Consider the following 21,047-nt stretch of genomic DNA (forward strand, 5'->3'; position numbering starts at 1 on the left):
CATGAGATGCTTATGCTGAATGAGAATCCAATGGAAGTGGGTGAAAGCTGTGGTTTAAACCGGTCCAAGTTAATGTTGTTGAGTCTGGTTTTAACTCGTTGTTAAATGTTATACATGATGAATAGCAGGAATTCTGCTGTGGTGTGGTTAAGCTTCAGATGTGGTGGACATCCAAGACTGGAAGAGTTGTAGGCAGTATTTCAGGTGTTCTATGTCTGAATCACATGATCTTTGGCCCAGCACAAAATGCTGTCATGATATGGGATCTGAAACAGCAAGAAATGTACTTGTCTTCTGACCAAGATGACATTATGAGCAACAACTGTAATGTCATAAGTGAGTGGTCTCGGTGTCCGTGGCGAGTTTTAGCCAGAGTAGCACATCCCTTCAAGAACATGCATGCCTTTGCGGTGAAGTACCTCCGGTAGCAAGCATGGTAAGCATTCCAAGGAACTATATTGCTTTAAGTATTGTTGGACTTGGCCCTCTCTGCAGGGTCATCACCAAACGTTTTGCCTTCACCCTCTTCTGCCTTCAGAATTGTGTTTCTGTTGGCATTTGGACTGTTGGTTGAGGCGGGTGAAACCCTAATCAAGTAATAGCTACAATTCTTGTCTGGGTAAACCCTAGAAAGTCACTAAATTAATCTATGCCTAACACGCTTGGCACTAAGAAGTCAAGCTTGACTCAGAGGTAATGTGTAAAGTATTTATGCAGCACACAAACAGTAACAAAGTGGAACCACAACACAAGAAAACTCCCACACCAATTTAGAGTAAAATTGAACAAATTATTTAACACCAAACTATCCAAAGTTTAAAAGTTTAAAGTGAAAGTAGAGCCAAAAAGAACAAAGCACCAACTGTGGTTATCTGGATGTGCCGGACCAGGAAACAGTCACAAGTTCAGGCTGACTGCGATGGAGTGTGGGCCCAGTACAGAGGCCGGGATAGTCCCACTGAGAATTGTACCTTATGTCCTTGATGCAAGGCATTGAGTTGAGCTGAGTTAGTTCCAATGAGGGGCTGCGATGAGAGGTCCTGCCTCGAGTTGCATAGCGCTGCATCAGTGCTGATGAGAATTTGAGAGGGACTGCGATGTGAGGTCCTGTGTCGTGTTTTGTCATAGTGCATCAAATTTGATGGAGCACACAGTACTCTGGTACATCCCCTTTAGCCTCACTTGCACGGGTTCCGGGACCCTGGGGGAGTGCACCAGTTAGGGGTGGTTCAGGACTCACTGCAAGAAGATTCCAAGTGCATTATTGGAGCTTGTTACGTCCCTGTAGCTTAGGGCAGGAGGCCAGCCAATTAGCCCCTGGAATCACTCTGGTGGTCCTGGGTCCGAGAAGCAGGTCCAGTCCTTCTTCAGTGTGGAGGGCTGCAAGTCAGTCCTTTAAGCTGCAGGGCACTGAGGCAGTCCTTCTGGCAGTAGAGCAACAGGCAGCCTTTCTGAATTTTCCACAGATTCAGGAATGAACTGAAGGATGGATCTGAGTTTTCTGAGTGTCTATATTTGTAGCTGGTGCCAGCTTTGAAGTGGAAGAAACTTCTGTAGTTTTATTCCCCCACAGAAGTGTCCACTGTTGTCTATCTCCCTGCTTTGGTCCCAGGATGTCTGAGGCTAGTGTGAAGTCTTTGTGTGTGGGCTGGAGTCTCTTTGAAGTGAAATGGGCTGTGCACAGCACCGCCCCCAATCCTGCTACAGTGGGCCATCCTGCCAACTTCCAGTCTCCATATTGTTTGGCTGTCTGGGACAAATACACAAAGGCCAGCTACTAATTGCACCTAGTCATGAGACCCAGGAACAGGATGTAGGCAACAAATGGTTAGGACAAGAAAATGCCAACTTTCTAACAGCGACATGTAAGAACTGGGGTTTCTGGTTGGCGGAGAATGCACCCTTCCCTAAGCAGGAACCACCACTCTAGTCAGGGTAAGCTAGATATACACTTAAAGATAGTCTGTGGTCACCCTTTGGTAGCTTGGCTCAGAGCAGACAGGCTTACCTAAAGAGGCAATGTGTAAATTATTGTGCAACATATACACACACACAGTAACACAAAAAGGCTCCACACAGGTTTAGAAAAATAGACAATTTTATGAGTAAATCAAGATCAAAATGACAAAAATCCAATCAGTAGAATTCAAAATATGAATTTTTAAAGAATAAACCAAAAAGAAGTGCTTAGAAGTCAAGAGCGCTTGAGGTTGCAATAGAACGGAGTAAATCCAAAGCTCAGGTTGACCACGATGGAGGGCAGGCCGGCTACAAGACCCACTCAGGGTCTCACTGAAAAAGTGCCTTGGATAGAAGGAGCGCTGACGTCGAGGGCTTGATGCGTGAAGCAAAGGAGGAGATAAGTCGCTGTCGATCATAGAGATGTAGGTGAAGCACTGGTTCCAAGCTGTGCAGCATAAGTCATGCAGTGATAGGCATAGATGTGATGCGTCCTTGTCGAGCCGGTCAGAGTCGAAGATGCATCGGAATTTGGGGATGATACTTTGCGAAGTCAGCGATGTGGTGTCCACGGCTCGAGCAGCAGCGGCGATGCATTGGTGTTGAGTGGAAACGCGCTGGTTCTGATCAGTCATCAATGCATTTATTTTCTCGGGTTGCAGCACAGGTACTCACTTCCAAGGGCCCAGGACTGGATTGGCACCACTTGGTAGAGCAGGACTCACAGCAGACAGAGTTCAGGTGATGGTTGAAGGTTACAGCCACAGTTAGTCTTTGATTTCCCTGAGACTGCAGAAGAACAGGGGGCAAGCCAACAAGCCCTTGAAGTCACTCTGGACTCAAGTGAGATGGGTTCAGTCCTTGTCCTAAGCAGGGCTGAAATCAGGAGACAGCAGGCCGGCTCATCAAAGAAGAAAGCAGTCCTTCCAAGGAAGCAGTCCAGCACAGTGGCAACCCTTGTAGCACAACAGTCCTTATTCCTGGCAGAGTTCTTCACAGGTAATGTACTGTCTTGGTAGGGTCTGAAGCCCAGTACTTATACTCACAAGTGCCTTTGAAATGGAGGTGACTTCAAAGAAGGGTCTTTGACGTGCACAGAGGTCCTTTCCATCCAGCCCTGCCTCTACAATATTAGTAGGGGGCCCTTTGTGTGGGACAGAGGACATTGACAGTCATTTTTAAGTGTCAGCTCCCACTCGCTCTTCCTGTCCAGGAAGAGCTATCAGTATGCAGATGAGTTTCCTCTCACAGCCACCCTTCCTGTGTTTGGGCTGCCTACTGGGAGTGTGCAAAGTGTAGCCGTCACCCACGCTAGACGTGTAGTGCCAAGCACACACAATAGTAATAGCACAGAAATGCCCATTTTCTAAAAGTGGCATTTCTAAAATAGTAATATTAAACCCATCTTTACTATTAAAGATGATTTATCTTTACCATTCCAAAGGTACTCCTTTCTGATCAGGAATTACAGCTTAAAAGTGTATTAAGGAAGTCCCAAAGGCTGCCTATGAGAGGATCATATCTTGATCCAAATTTCAAGTTCTATGTTGAGCCACATCCATTTAGATGGCATGAAGAAAGGTAAGCAGAGATGCTGCTGGAACTCCAGCACATTTGTTGAATAACTTGGTGACAAATGAAAAAGATTGAATCATCAGTTAGAAATTAAGAGAACATAATGACTAAACAATACAAAACACATCATATTATGCCCTGATGAAGTTCCCCGAATGGAATGAAACATGTTGGTTGGGTCTGCATGGAATGAAAATAAAGGAAATAAATAAAAGGAAATGCTGAATAATATACAGAGTACTGGACAATTTTTGATTGAATATCTTACTTCATGCCATCAAAATGGATGTGGCTCAACATAGAGCTTGAGATTTGGATCACGATCTGATCTATTGAATTAAGGTGCTCCCCTTGTGGTTAGTTATATTTATACGTCCACTGGTTGTATGCAGTCAAAGCTTGAGGACTGGGCACCGCAAATCCAATTACATGAGTGACTGACCAATGCAGCTGGATCTACCACGACTGCCATTTTGCTAGTGATAGCCTATGAGAGGAGTAGCAGGAAAAACAAATTTAGCTGTTTGTCACTCCCAGGGCATGTGAAACTTAAAAGCACATGTCCTACCTTTTACTTACACAGCACCCTGCTGGGCTACCTAAGGTCTACCTTAGGGGTGATTTAAGTGTAATAAAAGAGGGGTTTAAGGCTTGACAAGTTGTTTTAAATGCCAAGTTAAAGTGTCAGTATACTGCACACACAGGCCCTGCAATGGCAGGCCTGAGACAGGTTTGAAAGGCTACGTGTGTGGGTGGCATAATCAGTAGCATCTTTAGCATATAGGTTACAGCCATGGGTATATGGTATACCACTTTACAAGGGACTTACAAGTAAATTAAATATGCCAGAGGTGTATTCACCAATGTTACCGTGCTTAGGGGAGAAGCTATGCACTTTATCACTGGTCAGCAGTAGTAAAGTGCCCAGAGTAATAAGGCAAACAAAAAGATATAGCAAAAAGTGGAGGGTAAAAGGGAAAATGGAATTTTCAGAATTGTAACTTGAAATATGACTTTGCCATTAAAGAGGATTTTAAATTATCATTCTTCAGACACCAACCAAACTTTACATTTCTACTCCTTCCCAAACAAACGTTAGCCCTTTATAAATGTAGTAGGGTAACCCAATGTATCTAATGGGAGAGACAGACCTCACTGCAGTGAAAAACAAAATTTGTGAGTTTTTCACTACTGGGACATGTAAAACTTGATCTGACATGTCCCACTTTTTAAATGCAATGCACCCTGCCTTATGGGCTGTTTGGGGCCTACTGCAGTGGTTATTTATTACAAAAGTGAGTTTTAGGCAGGCAAAGGGGTTATCTTGCCAAGTGAAATTGGCAACTAAAAACAAAAGTAGAAGCTGCAAAAGGCAAACCTGAGACATGATTGAAAGGGTACTTAAGTAGGTGGCACAATAGGTGCTGAAGGCTCTCTAGTAGCTTAGTAGAAAAGTCATGTTTGGTCTAAAATGAACTATATTTTAAAGTATTGTTTAATGGTAAAGTCTGGTTTTAAGTCTCCGTTCTGAAAATTGAATTTTCAGAAAGTTAGCATTTTCTTGTCTTAACCATTTGGTAACATTACAAAATAAAATCATGGACAGAGTGTTGAAACCTTTCAAACACTCACCCCCAGTCACAGATCTGGGTTTAATCCATCGTTATTTTGCTTGCCACGTCAACCCAGTTCCGACCTAGCCATGTGCACATCAGTCTTGACCCTGCTCCCTATGGGAGAAGTACAGCCCGAACTGCCAAGCCAGATTCTCCCTGGACAAGATACAAACATCCTGGAACCAGTTTCAGGGTATCACCTTTCATCAGCCATGCTAGCCTGCATCCAGTGGCAAAGCAAGCAAGGGACCCACATCTGGGCATACACTAGCCACTGACGACGCTCATATCAATATCACAAAATAAAATGATGGAAAGAGTGTTGAAAGTTTTCAAACACCCCAAGTCACAGATCTGGGTTTAATTCATCGTTATTTTGCTTGCCACATCACCCCAGTTCAGACCCAGCCATATGCAAATCAGTATTGACCCTGCTCCTTATGGGAGTAGTCCAGCCCGAACTTCCAAGCCAGGTCCTCCCTGGACAGGATACAAGCATCCTGGGACCGTTTTCAGGGTATCACCCTTCATCAGCCAGGCTAGCTTGAATCCAGTGGCAAAGCAAGCAAGGGACCCACATCTGGGCATATCCTAGCCACTGACGGTGTTCATATCAATATCACAAAATAAAATGATGGACAGAGTGTTGAAAGTTTTCAAACACTCACCCCCAGTCACAGATCTGGGTTTAATCCATCGTTATTTTGCTTGCCACGTCACCCCTGTTCCGACCCAGCCATACGCAAATCATTCTTGACCCTGCCCCTTATGGGAGCAGTCTAGCCCGAACTGCCAAGCCAGGTCCTACCTGGATAGGATACAAGCATCCTGGGACCAGTTTCAGGGTATCCCCTTGATCAGCCAGGCTAGCTTGAATCCAGTGGCGAAGCAAGCAAGGAACCCACGTCTGGGCATACCCTAGCTGTAGGAAGTTGGCTCTGTATGCACTATTTCAAAGTAAGGAATAGTATGCACAGAGTCCAAGGGTTCCCCTTAGAGGTAAGATAGTGGCAAAAAGAGATAATACTAATGCTCTATTTTGTGGTAGTGTGGTCGAGCAGTAGGCTTATCAAAGGAGTAGTGTTAAGCATTTGTTGTACATACACACAGGCAATAAATGAGGAACACACACTCAGAGACAAATCCAGGCCAATAGGTTTTGTTATAGAAAAATATATTTTCTTAGTTTATTTTAAGAACCACAGGTTCAAATTCTACATGTAATATCTCATTTGAAAGGTATTGCAGGTAAGTACTCTAGGAACTTTGAATAATCACAATAGCATATATACTTTTTACATAAAACACAATAAGCTGTTTTAAAAGTGGACACAGTGCAATTTTCACAGTTCCTGGGGGAGGTAAAGTAATGTTAGTTCTTGCAGGTAAGTAAACCACCTACGGGGTTCAAATTGGGGTCCAAGGTAGCCCACCGTTGGGGGTTCAGAGCAACCCCAAAGTCACCACACCAGCAGCTCAGGGCCGGTCAGGTGCAGAGTTCAAAGTGGTGCCCAAAACCCATAGGCTTCAATGGAGGTAAGGGGGTTGCTTCAGCGGTGCAGGCAGGCAAGGGGGGGGCTCCTCGGGGTAGCCACCACCTGGGCAAGGGAGAGGGCCTCCTGGGGGTCACTCCTGCACTGAAGTTCCGATCCTTCAGGTGCTGGGGGCTGCGGGTGCAGGGTCTTTTCCAGCCGTCGGGATTTTAGAGTCAGGCAGTCGCGGTCAGGGGGAGCTTCGGGATTCCCTCTGCAAGCATCGCTGTGGGGGCTCAGGGGGGACAACTTTGGTTACTCACAGTCTCGGAGTCGCCGGAGGGTCCTCCCTGAGGTGTTATTTGCATCAGCCATCTGAGAGGTCTGTGGTCAGTCTGAACTAGGAAGTGAGTACCAAAGAGGTATGGTCTCAGCTTCTTCAGGGACCAAACCACAGCAAAGGCCTCCCTCTAAATGGCACTCCAACGCTGCTCCCTGGGGAGTAACCTCCTGCTAATGAAAGCAACAGGCTGGTCAAGGCCATCATCATTTGTTTGGGACAAAACTGCCCCTATCCCATGTTCAGAGGCATCTGTCTGCACAATGAACTGCTTGGAGTAATCTGGAGCTTTTAGAACTGGTGCTGTGCACATTGCTTGTTTCAGGGTGTCAAAGGCCTGTTGGCATTCTACAGTCTAGTTTACTTTCTTGGGCATTTTCTTGGAGGTGAGTTCTGTGAGGGCTGTCACAATGGATCCATATCCCTTCACACACCTCCTATAGTACCCAGTCAAGCCAAGGAATGCCCTGACTTGAGTCTGGGTTTTTGGAGCTGCCCAGTCCAGAATAGTCTGGATCTTAGGCTGGAGTGGCTGGACTTGGCCTCCACCTACAAGGTGTCCCAAGTAAACCACAGTTCCCTGCCCTATCTGGCATTTGGATGCCTTGATAGAGAGGCCTGCAGATTGCAGAGCCTTCAAAACCTTCTTCAGGTGGACCAGGTGATCCTGCCAGTTGGAGCTAAAGACAGCAATATCGTCAAGATAAGCTGCACTAAAGGACTCCAAGCCAGCAAGGACTTGATTCACCAACCTTTGGAAGGTGGCAGGGGCATTCTTTAAACCAAAGGGCATAATAGTGAACTGATAATGCCCATCAGGTGTGGAGAATGCTGTCTTTTGTTTTGCTCCAGGTGCCATTTTGATTTGCCAGTACCCTGCTGTTAAGTCAAAGGTACTTAAGAATTTGGCAGCACCTAATTTGTCTATCAGTTCATCAGCTCTAGGAATGGGATGGGCATCTGCCTTGGTGACAGAGTTGAGCCCTCTGTAGTCCACACAAAACCTCATCTCTCTCTTTCCATCTTTGGTGTGAGGTTTGGGGACTAAGACCACTGGGCTAGCCCAGGGGCTGTCAGAGTGCTCAATTACTCCCAATTCCAGCATCTTGTGGACTTCCACCTTGATGCTTTCCTTAACTTGATCAGACTGTCTGAATATTTTGTTTTTGACAGGCATGCAGTCCCTTGTGTCCACATCATGGGTACACAGGTGTGTCTGACCAGGGGTTAGGGAAAAGGGCTCAGCAAACTGTTGCAGGACTTTCCTACAGTCAGATTGCTGTTGGCCAGAGAGGGTGTCTGAATAGATCACTCCATCTACTGAGCCATCATTAGGGTTTGATGACAGAAGATCAGGGAGAGGCTCACTCTCAGCTTCCTGATCCTCATCTGTTACCATTAACAGATTTACATCAGCCCTGTCATGGAAGAGCTTAAGGCGGTTCACATGGATCACCCTCTTGGGGCTCCTGCGTGTGCCCAGGTCCACCAGGTAGGTGACTTGACTCTTCCTCTCTAGCACTGGGTAAGGGCCACTCCATTTGTCCTGAAGTGCCCTGGGAGCCACAGGCTCCAAAACCCAGACTTTCTGCCCTGGTTGAAATTCAACCAGTGCAGCCTTTTGGTCATACCAAAACTTCTGGAGCTGTTGGCTGGCCTCAAGCTTTTTACTTGCCTTTTCCATGTACTCTGCCATCCTTGAGCGAAGGCCAAGTACATAGTCCACTATGTCTTGTTTAGGCTCATGAAGAGGTCTCTCCCAGCCTTCTTTCACAAGAGCTAGTGGTCCCCTTACAGGGTGGCCAAACAGAAGTTCAAAGGGTGAGAATCCTACTCCCTTCTGAGGCACCTCTCTGTAAGCGAAGAGCAGACATGGCAGGAGGACATCCCATCTCCTTTTGAGTTTTTCTGGGAGCCCCATGATCTTGCCCTTTAATGTCTTGTTGAATCTCTCAACAAGGCCATTAGTTTGTGGATGATAGGGTGTAGTGAATTTATAAGTCACTCCACACTCATTCCACATGTGTTTCAGGTATGCTGACATGAAGTTCGTACCTCTGTCAGACACCACCTCCTTAGGGAAGCCCACTCTGGTAAAGATACCAATGAGGGCCTTGGCTACTGCAGGGGCAGTAGTCGACCTAAGGGGAATAGCTTCAGGATACCTAGTAGCATGATCCACTACTACTAGGATGTACATATTTCCTGAGGCTGTGGGAGGTTCAAGTGGACCCACTATGTCCACACCCACTCTTTCAAAGGGGACCCCCACCACTGGAAGTGGAATGAGGGGGGCCTTTGGATGTCCACCTGTCTTACCACTGGCTTAACAGGTGGTACAGGAGACACAAAACTCCTTAACTTTCTGGGACATATTGGGCCAGTAGAAGTGGTTGACTAGTCTCTCCCACGTCTTGGTTTGTCCCAAATGCCCAGCAAGGGAATATCATGGGCTAAGGTCAGTATGAACTCTCTGAATTCCTGAGGCACTACCACTCTCCTAGTGGCACCAGATTTGGGATCTCTTGCCTCAGTGTACAGGAGCCCATCTTCCCAATAGACCCTATGTGTTCCAGTTTTCTTGCCATTGGACTCTTCAGCAGCTTGCTGCCTAAGGCCTTCAAGAGAGGGACAGGTTTCTTGCCCCTTACACAACTGCTCCCTTGAGGATCCCCCTGGGCCTAAGAGCTCAACCTGGTAAGGTTCTAGCTCCATGGGCTCAGTTCCCTCAGAGGGCAGAACTTCTTCCTGAGAAGAGAGGTTATCTTTTTGTTGTTGTGTTGCAGCTGGTTTCCCAGCTGACTTTCCTTTTCTCTTGGTAGGCTGGGCCCTTTTTCCAGACTCCAGCTCTACTTTTTCACCCTGTGCCTTGCACTGTGCCCTTGTCTTGATACACACCAGTTCAGGGATACCCAGCATGGCTGCATGGGTTTTTAGTTCTACCTCAGCCCATGCTGAGGACTCCAGGTCATTTCCAAGCAAACAGTCTACTGGGATATTGGAGGAGACCACCACCTGTTTCAGGCCATTGACCCCTCCCCACTCTAAAGTTACCATAGCCATGGGATGTACTTTAGTCTGATTGTCAGCGTTGGTGACTGGATAAGTTTGTCCAGCCAGGTATTGACCAGGGGAAACCAGTTTCTCTGTCACCATGGTGACACTGGCACCTGTATCCCTCAGGCCTTCTACACTTGTCCCATTAATTAAGAGCTGCTGCCTGTATTTTTGCATGTTAGGAGGCCAGGCAGCCAGTGTGGCTAAATCCACCCCACCCTCAGAGACTAATGTAGCTTCAGTGTGACACCTGATTTGCTCTGGGCACACTGTTGATCCCACTTGGAGACTGGCCATTCCAGTTTTAGCTGGAGTGGAGTTAGAAGTGGTATTTTTCTGGGGACAGGCCTTGTCTCCAGTTTGGTGTCCAGGCTGATTACAGCTACGACACCAGGCCTTTTTGGGATCAAAGTTTTTACCCTTGTACCCAAAATTGGTTTGTGAAGAGGCTCTGGGCCCACCCTCCTGTGCAGGTTTTTGGGGGCCTGTAGAAGACTCTTTACTATTTTTGTTTTTGGATGTCTCAACACTCTTCCCCTGGGGAGGCTTTGTGACCCCTTTCTTTTGGTCACCCCCTGTGGAAGTCTTGGTCACCCTAGTCTTGACCCAATGGTCCGCCTTCTTTCCCAATTCTTGGGGAGAAATTGGTCCTAGGTCTACCAGATGCTGATGCAGTTTATCATTGAAACAATTACTTAACAGGTGTTCTTTCACAAATAAATTGTACAGCCCATCATAATTATTTACACCACTGCCTTGAATTCAACCATCCAGTGTTTTCACTGAGTAGTCTACAAAATCAACCCAGGTCTGGCTCGAGGATTTTTGAGCCCCCCTGAATCTAATCCTATACTCCTCAGTGGAGAATCCAAAGCCCTCAATCAGGGTTCCCTTCATGAGGTCATAAGATTCTGCATCATTTCCAGAGAGTGTGAGGAGTCTATCCCTACACTTTCCAGTGAACATTTCCCAAAGGAGAGCACCCCAGTGAGATCTGTTCACTTTTCTGGTTACACAAGCCCTCTCAAAAGCTATGAACCATTTGGTGATGTCATCACCATCTTCATATTTAGTTACAATCCCTTTAGGGATTTTCAACATGTCAGGAGAATCTCTGACCCTAGTTATGTTGCTGCCACCATTGATGGGTCCTAGGCCCATCTCTTTTCTTTCCATTTCTATGGTTAGGATCTGTCTTTCCAGAGCCAATCTCTTGGCCATCCTGGCTAATTGGATGTCCTCTTCACTGGGCCTATCCTCAGTGATTTCAGAGATGTTGGTCTCTCCTGTGAGGGACACAGCATTTCTGACTATTATGTTTGGAGTCAGGGCTTGAGCAGCCCTGTTCTCCCTAAGTAGGACTGGAGGGGGGGAATTGCCCTCCAAGTCACTATCTTCATCCTCTGTGTTGCCATCCTCAGAGGGGTTGGCTCTTTCAAACTCTGCCAAAAGCTCCTGGAGCTGTAGTTTGGAAGGTCTGGGGCCCATTGTTATTTTCTTTATTTTACAGAGTGACCTTAGCTCCCTCATCTTAAGATGGAGGTAAGGGGTAGTGTCGAGTTCCACCACATTCATCTCTGTACTAGACATTATGCTTCTAAAAGTTGGAATACTTTTTAAGAATCTAAAACTAGTTCTAGGTTCTAATTCAAACTTTCACAAACTTTTAAAACTCTAAAAGAAATGCTAAACAGGATCTAACACAAGGCCCTAGCAGGTCTTTTAAGAATTTAGAAAAATAGCTCAAATTGCAAAAATCAATTTCTAATGACAATTTTTGGATTTTGTCGTGGGATCAGGTATTGGCTGAGTAGTCCAGCAAATGCAAAGTCTTGTACCCCACCGCTGATCCACCAATGTAGGAAGTTGGCTCTGTATGCACTATTTAAAAGTAAGGAATAGTATGCACAGAGTCCAAGGGTTCCCCTTAGAGGTAAGATAGTGGCAAAAAGAGATAATACTAATGCTCTATTTTGTGGTAGTGTGGTCGAGTAGTAGGCTTATCAAAGGAGTATTGTTAAGCATTTGTTGTACATACACACAGGCAATAAATGAGGAACACACACTCAGAGACAAATCCAGGCCAATAGGTTTTGTTATAGAAAAATATCTTTTCTTAGTTTATTTTAAGAACCACAGGTTCAAATTCTACATGTAATATCTCATTTGAAAGGTATTGCAGGTAAGTACTCTAGGAACTTTGAATAATCACAATAGCATATATACTTTTTACATAAAACACAATAAGCTGTTTTAAAAGTGGACACACTGCAATTTTCACAGTTCCTGGGGGAGGTAAAGTAATGTTAATTCTTGCAGGTAAGTAAACCACCTACGGGGTTCAAATTGGGGTCCAAGGTAGCCCACCGTTGGGGGTTCAGAGCAACCCCAAAGTCACCACACCAGCAGCTCAGGGCCGGTCAGGTGCAGAGTTCAAAGTGGTGCCCAAAACACGTAGGCTTCAATGGAGGTAAGGGGGTTGCTTCAGCGGTGCAGGCAGGCAAGGGGGGGGCTCCTCGGGGTAGCCACCACCTGGGCAAGGGAGAGGGCCTCCTGGGGGTCACTCCTGCACTGAAGTTCCGATCCTTCAGGTGCTGGGGGCTGCGGGTGCAGGGTCTTTTCCAGCCGTCGGGATTTTAGAGTCAGGTAGTCGCGGTCAGGGGGAGCCTCGGGATTCCCTCTGCAGGCGTCGCTGTGGGGGCTCAGGGGGGACAACTTTGGTTACTCACAGTCTCGGAGTCGCCGGAGGGTCCTCCCTGAGGTGTTGTTTCTCCACCAGTCGAGTCGGGGTCGCCGGGTGCAGTGTTGCAAGTCTCACGCTTCTTGCGGGGATTGCAGGGGTCTTTAAATCTGCTCCTCTGTAACAAAGTTGCAGTCTTTTTGGAGCAGGTACGCTGTCCTCGGGAGTTTCTTGTTCCTCTTGAAGCAGGGCAGTCCTCGGAGGATTCAGAGGTCGCTGGTCCTGGAGAAAGCGTCGCTGGAGCAGGTTTCTTTAGAAGACAGGAGACAGGCCGGTAGGACTGGGGCCAAAGCAGTTGGTGTCTTCTTTCTTCTTCTGCAGGGGTTTTCAGCTCAGCCGTCTTCTTCTTCGGTAAGTTGCAGGAATCTAAATTCTTAGGTTCAGGGAAGCCCTTAAATACTAAATTTAAGGGCGTGTTTAGGTCTGGGGGGTTAGTAGCCAATGGCTACTAGCCCTGAGGGTGGGTACACCCTCTTTGTGCCTCCTCCCAAGGGGAGGGGGGCACATTCCTATCCCTATTGGGGGAATCCTCCATCTGCAAGATGGAGGATTTCTAAAAGTTAGAGTCACTTCAGCTCAGGACACCTTAGGGGCTGTCCTGACTGGCCAGTGACTCCTCCTTGTTATTCTCATTATCTCCTCCGGCCTTGCCGCCAAAAGTAGGGCCGTGACCGGAGGGGGCGGGCAACTCCACTAGCTGGAGTGCCCTGTGGTGCTGGAACAAAGGGGGTAAGCCTTTGAGGCTCACCGCCAGGTGTTACAGCTCCTGCCTGGGGGAGGTGTTAGCATCTCCACCCAGTGCAGGCTTTGTTACAGGTCACAGAGTGACAAAGGCACTCTCCCCATGTGGCCAGCAACATGTCTCGAGTGTGGCAGGCTGCTAGAACTAGTCAGCCTACACGGGTAGTCGGATTAGGTTTCAGGGGGCACCTCTAAGGTGCCCTCTGGGGTGTATTTTACAATAAAATGTACACTGGCATCAGTGTGCATTTATTGTGCTGAGAAGTTTGATACCAAACTTCCCAGTTTTCAGTGTAGCCATTATGCTGCTGTGGAGTCCGTGTTTGACAGACTCCCAGACCATATACTCTTATGGCTACCCTGCACTTACAATGTCTAAGGTTTGGCTTAGACACTGTAGGGGCACAGTGCTCATGCACTGGTGCCCTCACCTATGGTATAGTGCACCCTGCCGTAGGGCTGTAAGGCCTACTAGAGGGGTGACTTATCTATACTGCATAGGCAGTGTGAGGTTGGCATGGCACCCTGAGGGGAGTGCCATGTCGACTTACTCGTTTTGTTTTCACCAGCACACACAAGCTGGCAAGCAGTGTGTCTGTGCTGAGTGAGGAGTCCCCAGGGTGGCATAAGATATGCTGCAGCCCTTAGAGACCTTCCCTGGCATCAGAGCCCTTGGTACCAGGGGTACCAGTTACAAGGGACTTACCTGGATGCCAGGGTGTGCCAATTGTGGAATCAAAAGTACAGGTTAGGGAAAGAACACTGGTGCTGGGGCCTGGTTAGCAGGCCTCAGCACACTTTCAATTCAAAACATAGCATCAGCAAAGGCAAAAAGTCAGGGGGTAACCATGCCAAGGAGGCATTTCCTTACACTAGCCACTTAGGGCGCTTAGCAATATCACAGAATAAAATGATGGACAGAGTGTTGAAAGTTTTCAAACACTCTCCCCCAGTTACAGATCTGGGTTTAACCCATCGTTATTTTGCTTGCGACGTCTACCCAGTTCCGACCCAGCCATGTGCACATCAGTCTTGACCCTGCTCCCTATGGGAGCAGTACAGCCCGAACTGCCAAGCCAGATCCTCCCTGGACAAGATACAAACATCCTGGGACCAGTCTCAGGGTATCACCTTGCATCAGCCAGGCTAGCCTGAATCAAGTGGTGCAGCAAGCAAGGGACCCACATCTGGGCATACCCAAGCCACTTAGGGTGCTCATAGCAACATCAAAAAATAAAATGATGGATGGAGTGTTGACACTTTTCAAACATTCAACCCCATTCACCGATCTGGGTTTAATCCATCATTATTTCACTTGCCACGTCACCCCAGTTCGGACCCAGCCATATGAAAATCAGTCTTGACCCTGCTCCTTATGGGAGCAATCCAGCCCGAACTGCCAAGCCAGGTCTTCCCTGGATAGGATACAAGCATCATGGGAACGGTTTCAGGGTATCCCCCTTCATCAGCCAGGCTAGCTTGAATCCAGTGGCAAAGCAAGCAAGGGACCCACTTCTGGGCATACCCTAGCCACTTAGGGCGCTCTTAGCAATATCACAAAATAAAATGATGGACAGAGTGTTGAAAGTTTTCAAACACTCACCCCCAGCCACAGATCTGGGTTTTACCCATTGTTTTTTTGCTTGCCACATCACCCCAGTTCAGACCCAGCCATATGCAAATCAGTCATGACCCTGCTCCCTGTGGAAGCGGTCCACTCCGAACTGCCAAGTCAGGTCCTCCATGGACAGGATACAAGCACTTGGGGATTGGATAACCATTAGGTGCTTATTGCTAGGGTCCTGGGTCACATGACCCTGCAGTTAGGCTTTGTGCATTGCTCCCAGACAGTGATACAATAGGGCTTCAGCGTGGGCAGGATGGGGCATTCTGACAGGAAGGTTGGGGTGGTTCTGTTCCCTGCTCCACTTACATTTCAAAGGGCTGCCCACAGCATACATACAAAGAAATCTGCCATTAGTCTTTTGTCACTCCAGACTTCTTGGACCCGGCAAGGGAAAAGAAGAACTTTCCAGAACTAGATGTGGCAGAAGCCTAGAAAATCCCCCCATGTCTAAGGCTGGAACCAGGTACTCTTCAGTACACTCCTGGACCTGCAGAGGCACCAGAACGACTGCCTTGTACTCCCAGAGGACTACCCTGCTGGTTGAGGCCTGCCATGTGTACCTCAGGTCCTACCCTACGCTGATGCCTCCTCCTTGGATACCGCCAGCTGCCTTGCCCACTGAACTTTACCTGCTCAGGAACTTTTCTTCAAAAATTCTTTTATGTTCAATGCTAAGCCGAGTTACACAGTCACCTGGAAAGCATCTCCTTCTAAGCAGGAGATAGGCTGTGCTGGTGATGCACCACTAGTGAAATACCTATTGTGCCATTTCCCGTGGCAAGTAGGGCAGTGGGACTTGGTGAGGTGGGAACAAGGCTTTCTACCCAGGAGGGGGTGAACTAAGAGTGGTCACACCATCCCCAAAATGCCACATACAGAACTCTGGTGAGAAAGGAGCAGGGCTTCTTTTAAATAGGGATGTGACCACTGGAGAACGACAAAAACATTCTCAATCGGAGCAGATTAAGCCACAACAACAACATTTGTCTTTGCCAAGCTTACCAGAAAGAAAAAATGAATGGGACATCTTTACTGGCCCTATATATAATACACACTTTCAAAACAAAGTGGAAAGCAGGGGGAGTGTTGGACAGACCTTGAAAACCCCACTCCTTCCCTGCAGGGTACTGGAACTTGGCTGAGCAGACATTTGGATAAAAGTAGGAGTGCAGGCCAGTGAACTAGGAGGGATAAAGTATGACTATCAATTCCCCAAGGACTGAACCAAACACCCAGAGAAGGAACCCGGAGGATTATGGGAAATACATACCTTGTGAGAGAAGGTGGAGGACTGAAGAAAATATATCTTTTGAAAGGACAAGGAGGATATTCAATCTACAGCAAGGTATAAAGCCCTGATGCCCTACAAGAAGAGTTTGTGTACTTAACCAAAAGTTTTACAGTCTTCAAAAGCACTTAGAGGACTCAGAGTAAAGCACCCCCTAACATCCATAGTGATGGCCTCCACACTGGAGAAAAATAAGCGAATAAATGAATAATTAAATACATAATAAAAGAAGCAAACTGGGGTGTTTTCCGAAAGATCATTAATAGCATCTACTGCATGCCTGGCGGCACTTCAGTGTTTTAGGGCACCCTATGGTGTATTCAGGGATGCTGTGGGGGTATTCTACAGCCAATGGGTGTGACGACGAACAACACAGGTTAACACACGCATCATTTCAACTAAGTTTTCCTATCTATGTTATATTGCATCTGCAGCAACATAATTGAGGGTAAACTTACAATGAAAGTCAGTGACTCATAACTAATTAATTTCCAAACTAACCATAGATAAAATATTTTGAACCCCTGAAGATATGTACTGCCTTAAACAATGAAACAGCTTACGTGCAATTACTCTACCTATAACATCCATCACATAATTAGACAATTATATTCTATATATTTTATGATTTTGGAACTTTTAATGTTTTTATTTATGTTTAACTAAAGTAAAGATTATTCAATGATAATTGGATGGGTATGATAGATTAATTCTGTACAATATCTGGCAGGTGTTTTCATGTTCACAAAGAGCTGAAACTCATTTTTCACATTATTTTCTTCCATTTATGGCCCATCAAAAAGATCTTTTTTTTGCAGTACCTTTGAAAGTGTAATTTGCCCTTTTTCAGATCGTGCAAAAGGACCATCTGGGCCGCCCTTGGTAAAGAAGTCCTTGAGAAAAATCCTGGAAATAAAATAAACGAGGAATAAATACAAAGATAACATAAATTACTAACGGAAATCTGCAAAATGACTATGGGGGTCATTCCGACCCTGGCGGTAAAAACCGCCAGGGCCGGGGACTGCGGATGCACCGCCAACAGGCTGGCGGTGCATCCTTGGGCATTCTGACCGCGGCGGTACAGCCGCGGTCAGAAACGGGAAACCAGCGGTGTCCCGCCGGTTTCCCGCCGCCCTAGGGATTCCGACCCCCTTACCGCCAGCCTGGCTCTGGCGGTTTTGACCGCCAGAACCTGGCTGGCGGTAACGGGCGTGCCAATGGCATGGGCACTGCAGGGACCCCCTAACAGGGCCCCACCAAGATTTTCAGTGTCTGCCCAGCAGACACTGAAAATCGCGACGGGTGCAACTGCACCCGTCGCACCCCTTCCACTCCGCCGGCTCCATTCGGAGCCGGCATCCTCATGGAAGGGGGTTTCCCGCTGGGCTGGCGGGCGGCCTTCTGGCAGTCGCCCGCCAGCCCAGCGGGAAACTCAGAATTACCGCGGCGGTCTTTTGACCGCGCAGCGGTATTCTGACGGCGGGACTTTGGCGGGCGGCCTCCGCCGCCCGCCAAAGTCAGAATGACCCCCTATGTTCGTTTAAAGAAGTCCCCCTTTGGCGTCGCCGGACACGCAGTCTCGCAACCGTGGCCCTTAAGGAAGTACCTCAAGCATTAATGCTAATGAAACTTCGGTCCATTGTGGGCAATCTTTATGAGTACATTTACCTGACAAAAATACAGCCATGCTTCGCTTTAAAGGGACACCAGACTGCTCCTAAATAAAATCTCTTTTACTGGGAAAAAGAAACAGTACATTAAAAAATCCTAAAAGTTGGAGAGTTCAATTATTTTAGCTTCCAAAGCAAATTGGTCGGAATTTGGCAGCACGCATGAACGCCTAATTTTATAAACTGTGGTTGATCTTGCCTGTATGGCTCCCTCGTGTGGCAGAGCAGCACAGTGCATGTTCTGTAACAGGAACATAAACTGAACCAAGCAGGAGAAGCTTGCAATACATCGGGGCACGGGAACTGAAGTCCAAATTTTAAATGTGAAGCCACAGTGAAAAATACTCTGTTACAAAAGGGGACTTTTTTGGTCTATGTAAGTGGTTCCCAGCCTTTTGACTTCTGTGGACCCCCACTTTATCAATACTGTAACCCGGGGACCCCCTTCTGAATCATTATTGGATTATGGGGACCCCCCACTGAGTCATTACTCAAAGGTGGGGACCTAATCAGTTAAAATTAATACATTTTCTAAGCAGTCACGAAACCCCTGAGGAGGCTTCATGGACCCCCAGGGGTCCGCGGACCACAGGTTGGGAATCACTGGTCTATGTGAGATACCAATGTGTGGCTTTCTATACTTTTCTCTGCTACTAGACTATCTCAAGAGACATCAAGTTGGTTTCAATATTAACTTATCATGGACTTTAAAGCAACATTCATCAGACAACTCAAAGTAAATGTCACAGCTATTCTGAAAAAAATGCTGCAATTTATTGGTCAAAATGCCACTATGGGCGGCACTTGTGGAGTTTCACTCCGTGGAATTCCATGGAGTTCCACCAAATGGCAGAAAATACCCATGCAGCACTGCAATTTAGTGCCAGTAGGGTGAGCAGTGATGAAAAATCAAAGCAAACTGCACCATACGTGCGCACGAGCGCGCAGCCATTCAAGTTGATTTTGCTGCTGCTCTGTAGAAAATCTACTCGAGGGGCAGCAAACCTACTCGAGAGGCAGCCCTTTGGCCACAACCGCCAGTGTTAGAAGACATCGCTGGGGGTACGCCAAATCTGGTGCACACATGCATTTCAGGAGCCTTGCAGTAAAACATTCTGCCACGCAGCGATTGGCAGAATTTGGCCGGAACTCCAGGTTACAAGAGTAACACGGAGTTCCCAAATTCCGCCACAGGGGAATTAAACATTCCGCCCACGCCTAACACACACCAGGCTCTATCTCAGATAAATCACACTTGTGGTGAACATCCACTGTGAACTGTTATATTTCTTAGCCATTTCAAGATTAACCATATGTCTTTGACACCATTTTGGGTTCAAGCATACAACATCAGCAGCCTTCTTAGGCATGAGTACCAACACACTTGCTCTATGTCCTAGTATTAGATACACTTCACTGCATATCAAAGATGGACACCTGTGAAAAATGTTTACATTATTTTATATCTTTCCTGAAAATCCTTAAAAACAGTCCTTTTTATGAAATCCTAGGTCAGCTACCCTTTGGCTGATGAATGTGAAAAGCACTTGGTGACAATTCAGTTTGTAGTCATACTGTCATATATCTAGGCAGAATGAAATTTAATTTGAAGGCATATTCTTACATTATGATTGTTTGGAGAAATACCTGAGATTATGCGATTAGAACAAGTAATTGAGACTTAGCGCCTGATTTAGACAGAGTTTGGTGGAGGGGGTTACTCTGTCACAAACATGATGGATATCGCGCCTGCCATATTACAATTCTGTTATCGCCTACGGAACGTGTAATACGGCGGAGGGGATATCCGTCATGTTTGTGATGGAGTAACCCCTCCGCCAAACTCTAAGTCAGGCCCATAGTTCGGATGAAAACCCTACCACGGAGGCATAGGAAGATTGCAAATGAGTTAAATGCCAGCACCTGTTTGGATCACAGGAGATTCTGCATAGTTTTTATTGCAAAATCCATCCTCATGACTTCACAAATCACGCATTTCATGTTAAAAAAAAAATAGTACAAAATGCCAAAATCGGGATTTTGCATAACAACATGTAATTTCTTGTAATTTTGGGACATTTTGCATAATTATCACAAAGAAAATTATGAGATTTCGCATAGGCCTACACATACCCATACCATAAAATAAACTAGTAGATTTTGGGTGGTGGGGGAAATGAAGCACATTGGGTAAAGTGATGTGGCCACGATTAAACTCGCTGGAACATGTGAGATCAGGAAAAGCCTTTCCACAAGGGAAGTTAATTACAGTAAAAAATGTACCAGACGATAAACGAGTACAGCAGACTATGTTAACATTGTTGATTCATTAATTCATTCATTAAGCAAACAAAAAAAAACAAAAAAACTTTACCTAGCATCATGTGTTATTTATATACATATTTATATTTTGGTATAAATATAAAAAATCCTTCTGTCCTTCACAGCCCTACTCTCTCTCTGACTCATCCCAAACCTTCTGACTACTATAAAGTTCCAAACAAACTTCTCAACCTTTCACCCCTCCTTTCTAGCCATGTAACTTAATAGCACACATTACCATTTCTTACAAAACAGCTCACTACTTCTCCTTTTCAAATCCACTTCCATCATTCTATCCCTACCCCAAACTCTACAAAAAATCAAAAGCACAATTCGAACACAACTAAAGCACAAGAAAAAACAAAACAAAAAAATTGTACTAACCCATTAATTACGAATCTTGAGTTCTGGAGTAGCGTGCTACTCACTGCAAAAAATGCTTCAATGCCTCGTCAGAGGTCATAAGCCCTACGTTAATAGTTCACAATTTACAATCACTTCCTGATCTCCCAATCTCTGGGGCGTAGCGTACTTCCCAGCCTGGGTATTCGTAAATGACTAACCCACGCACTGAGCTTGGTCTAACACGTCTTTATTGCTCTGCATGTAACTGCAAACTCATCATTCTAAACCTGAA

General features: G+C 46.3%; 1 protein-coding gene across 1 annotated transcript in view; it reads right to left on the reverse strand.

The window, feature by feature from the left end:
• The window catches only part of EPHX2 (epoxide hydrolase 2), a 634,386-nt gene that overhangs the window by 577,954 nt on the left and 35,385 nt on the right, over positions 1-21,047 (reverse strand). Inside the window, exon 2 of the mRNA XM_069233731.1 lies at positions 17,237-17,321. Coding sequence (XP_069089832.1) covers positions 17,237-17,321 — 85 coding nt within the window. The remainder of the gene's footprint in view (positions 1-17,236; positions 17,322-21,047) is intronic.

Source organism: Pleurodeles waltl, chromosome 5 (assembly GCF_031143425.1).
Source record: "Pleurodeles waltl isolate 20211129_DDA chromosome 5, aPleWal1.hap1.20221129, whole genome shotgun sequence".
Taxonomy (NCBI): Eukaryota; Metazoa; Chordata; class Amphibia; order Caudata; family Salamandridae; genus Pleurodeles; species Pleurodeles waltl.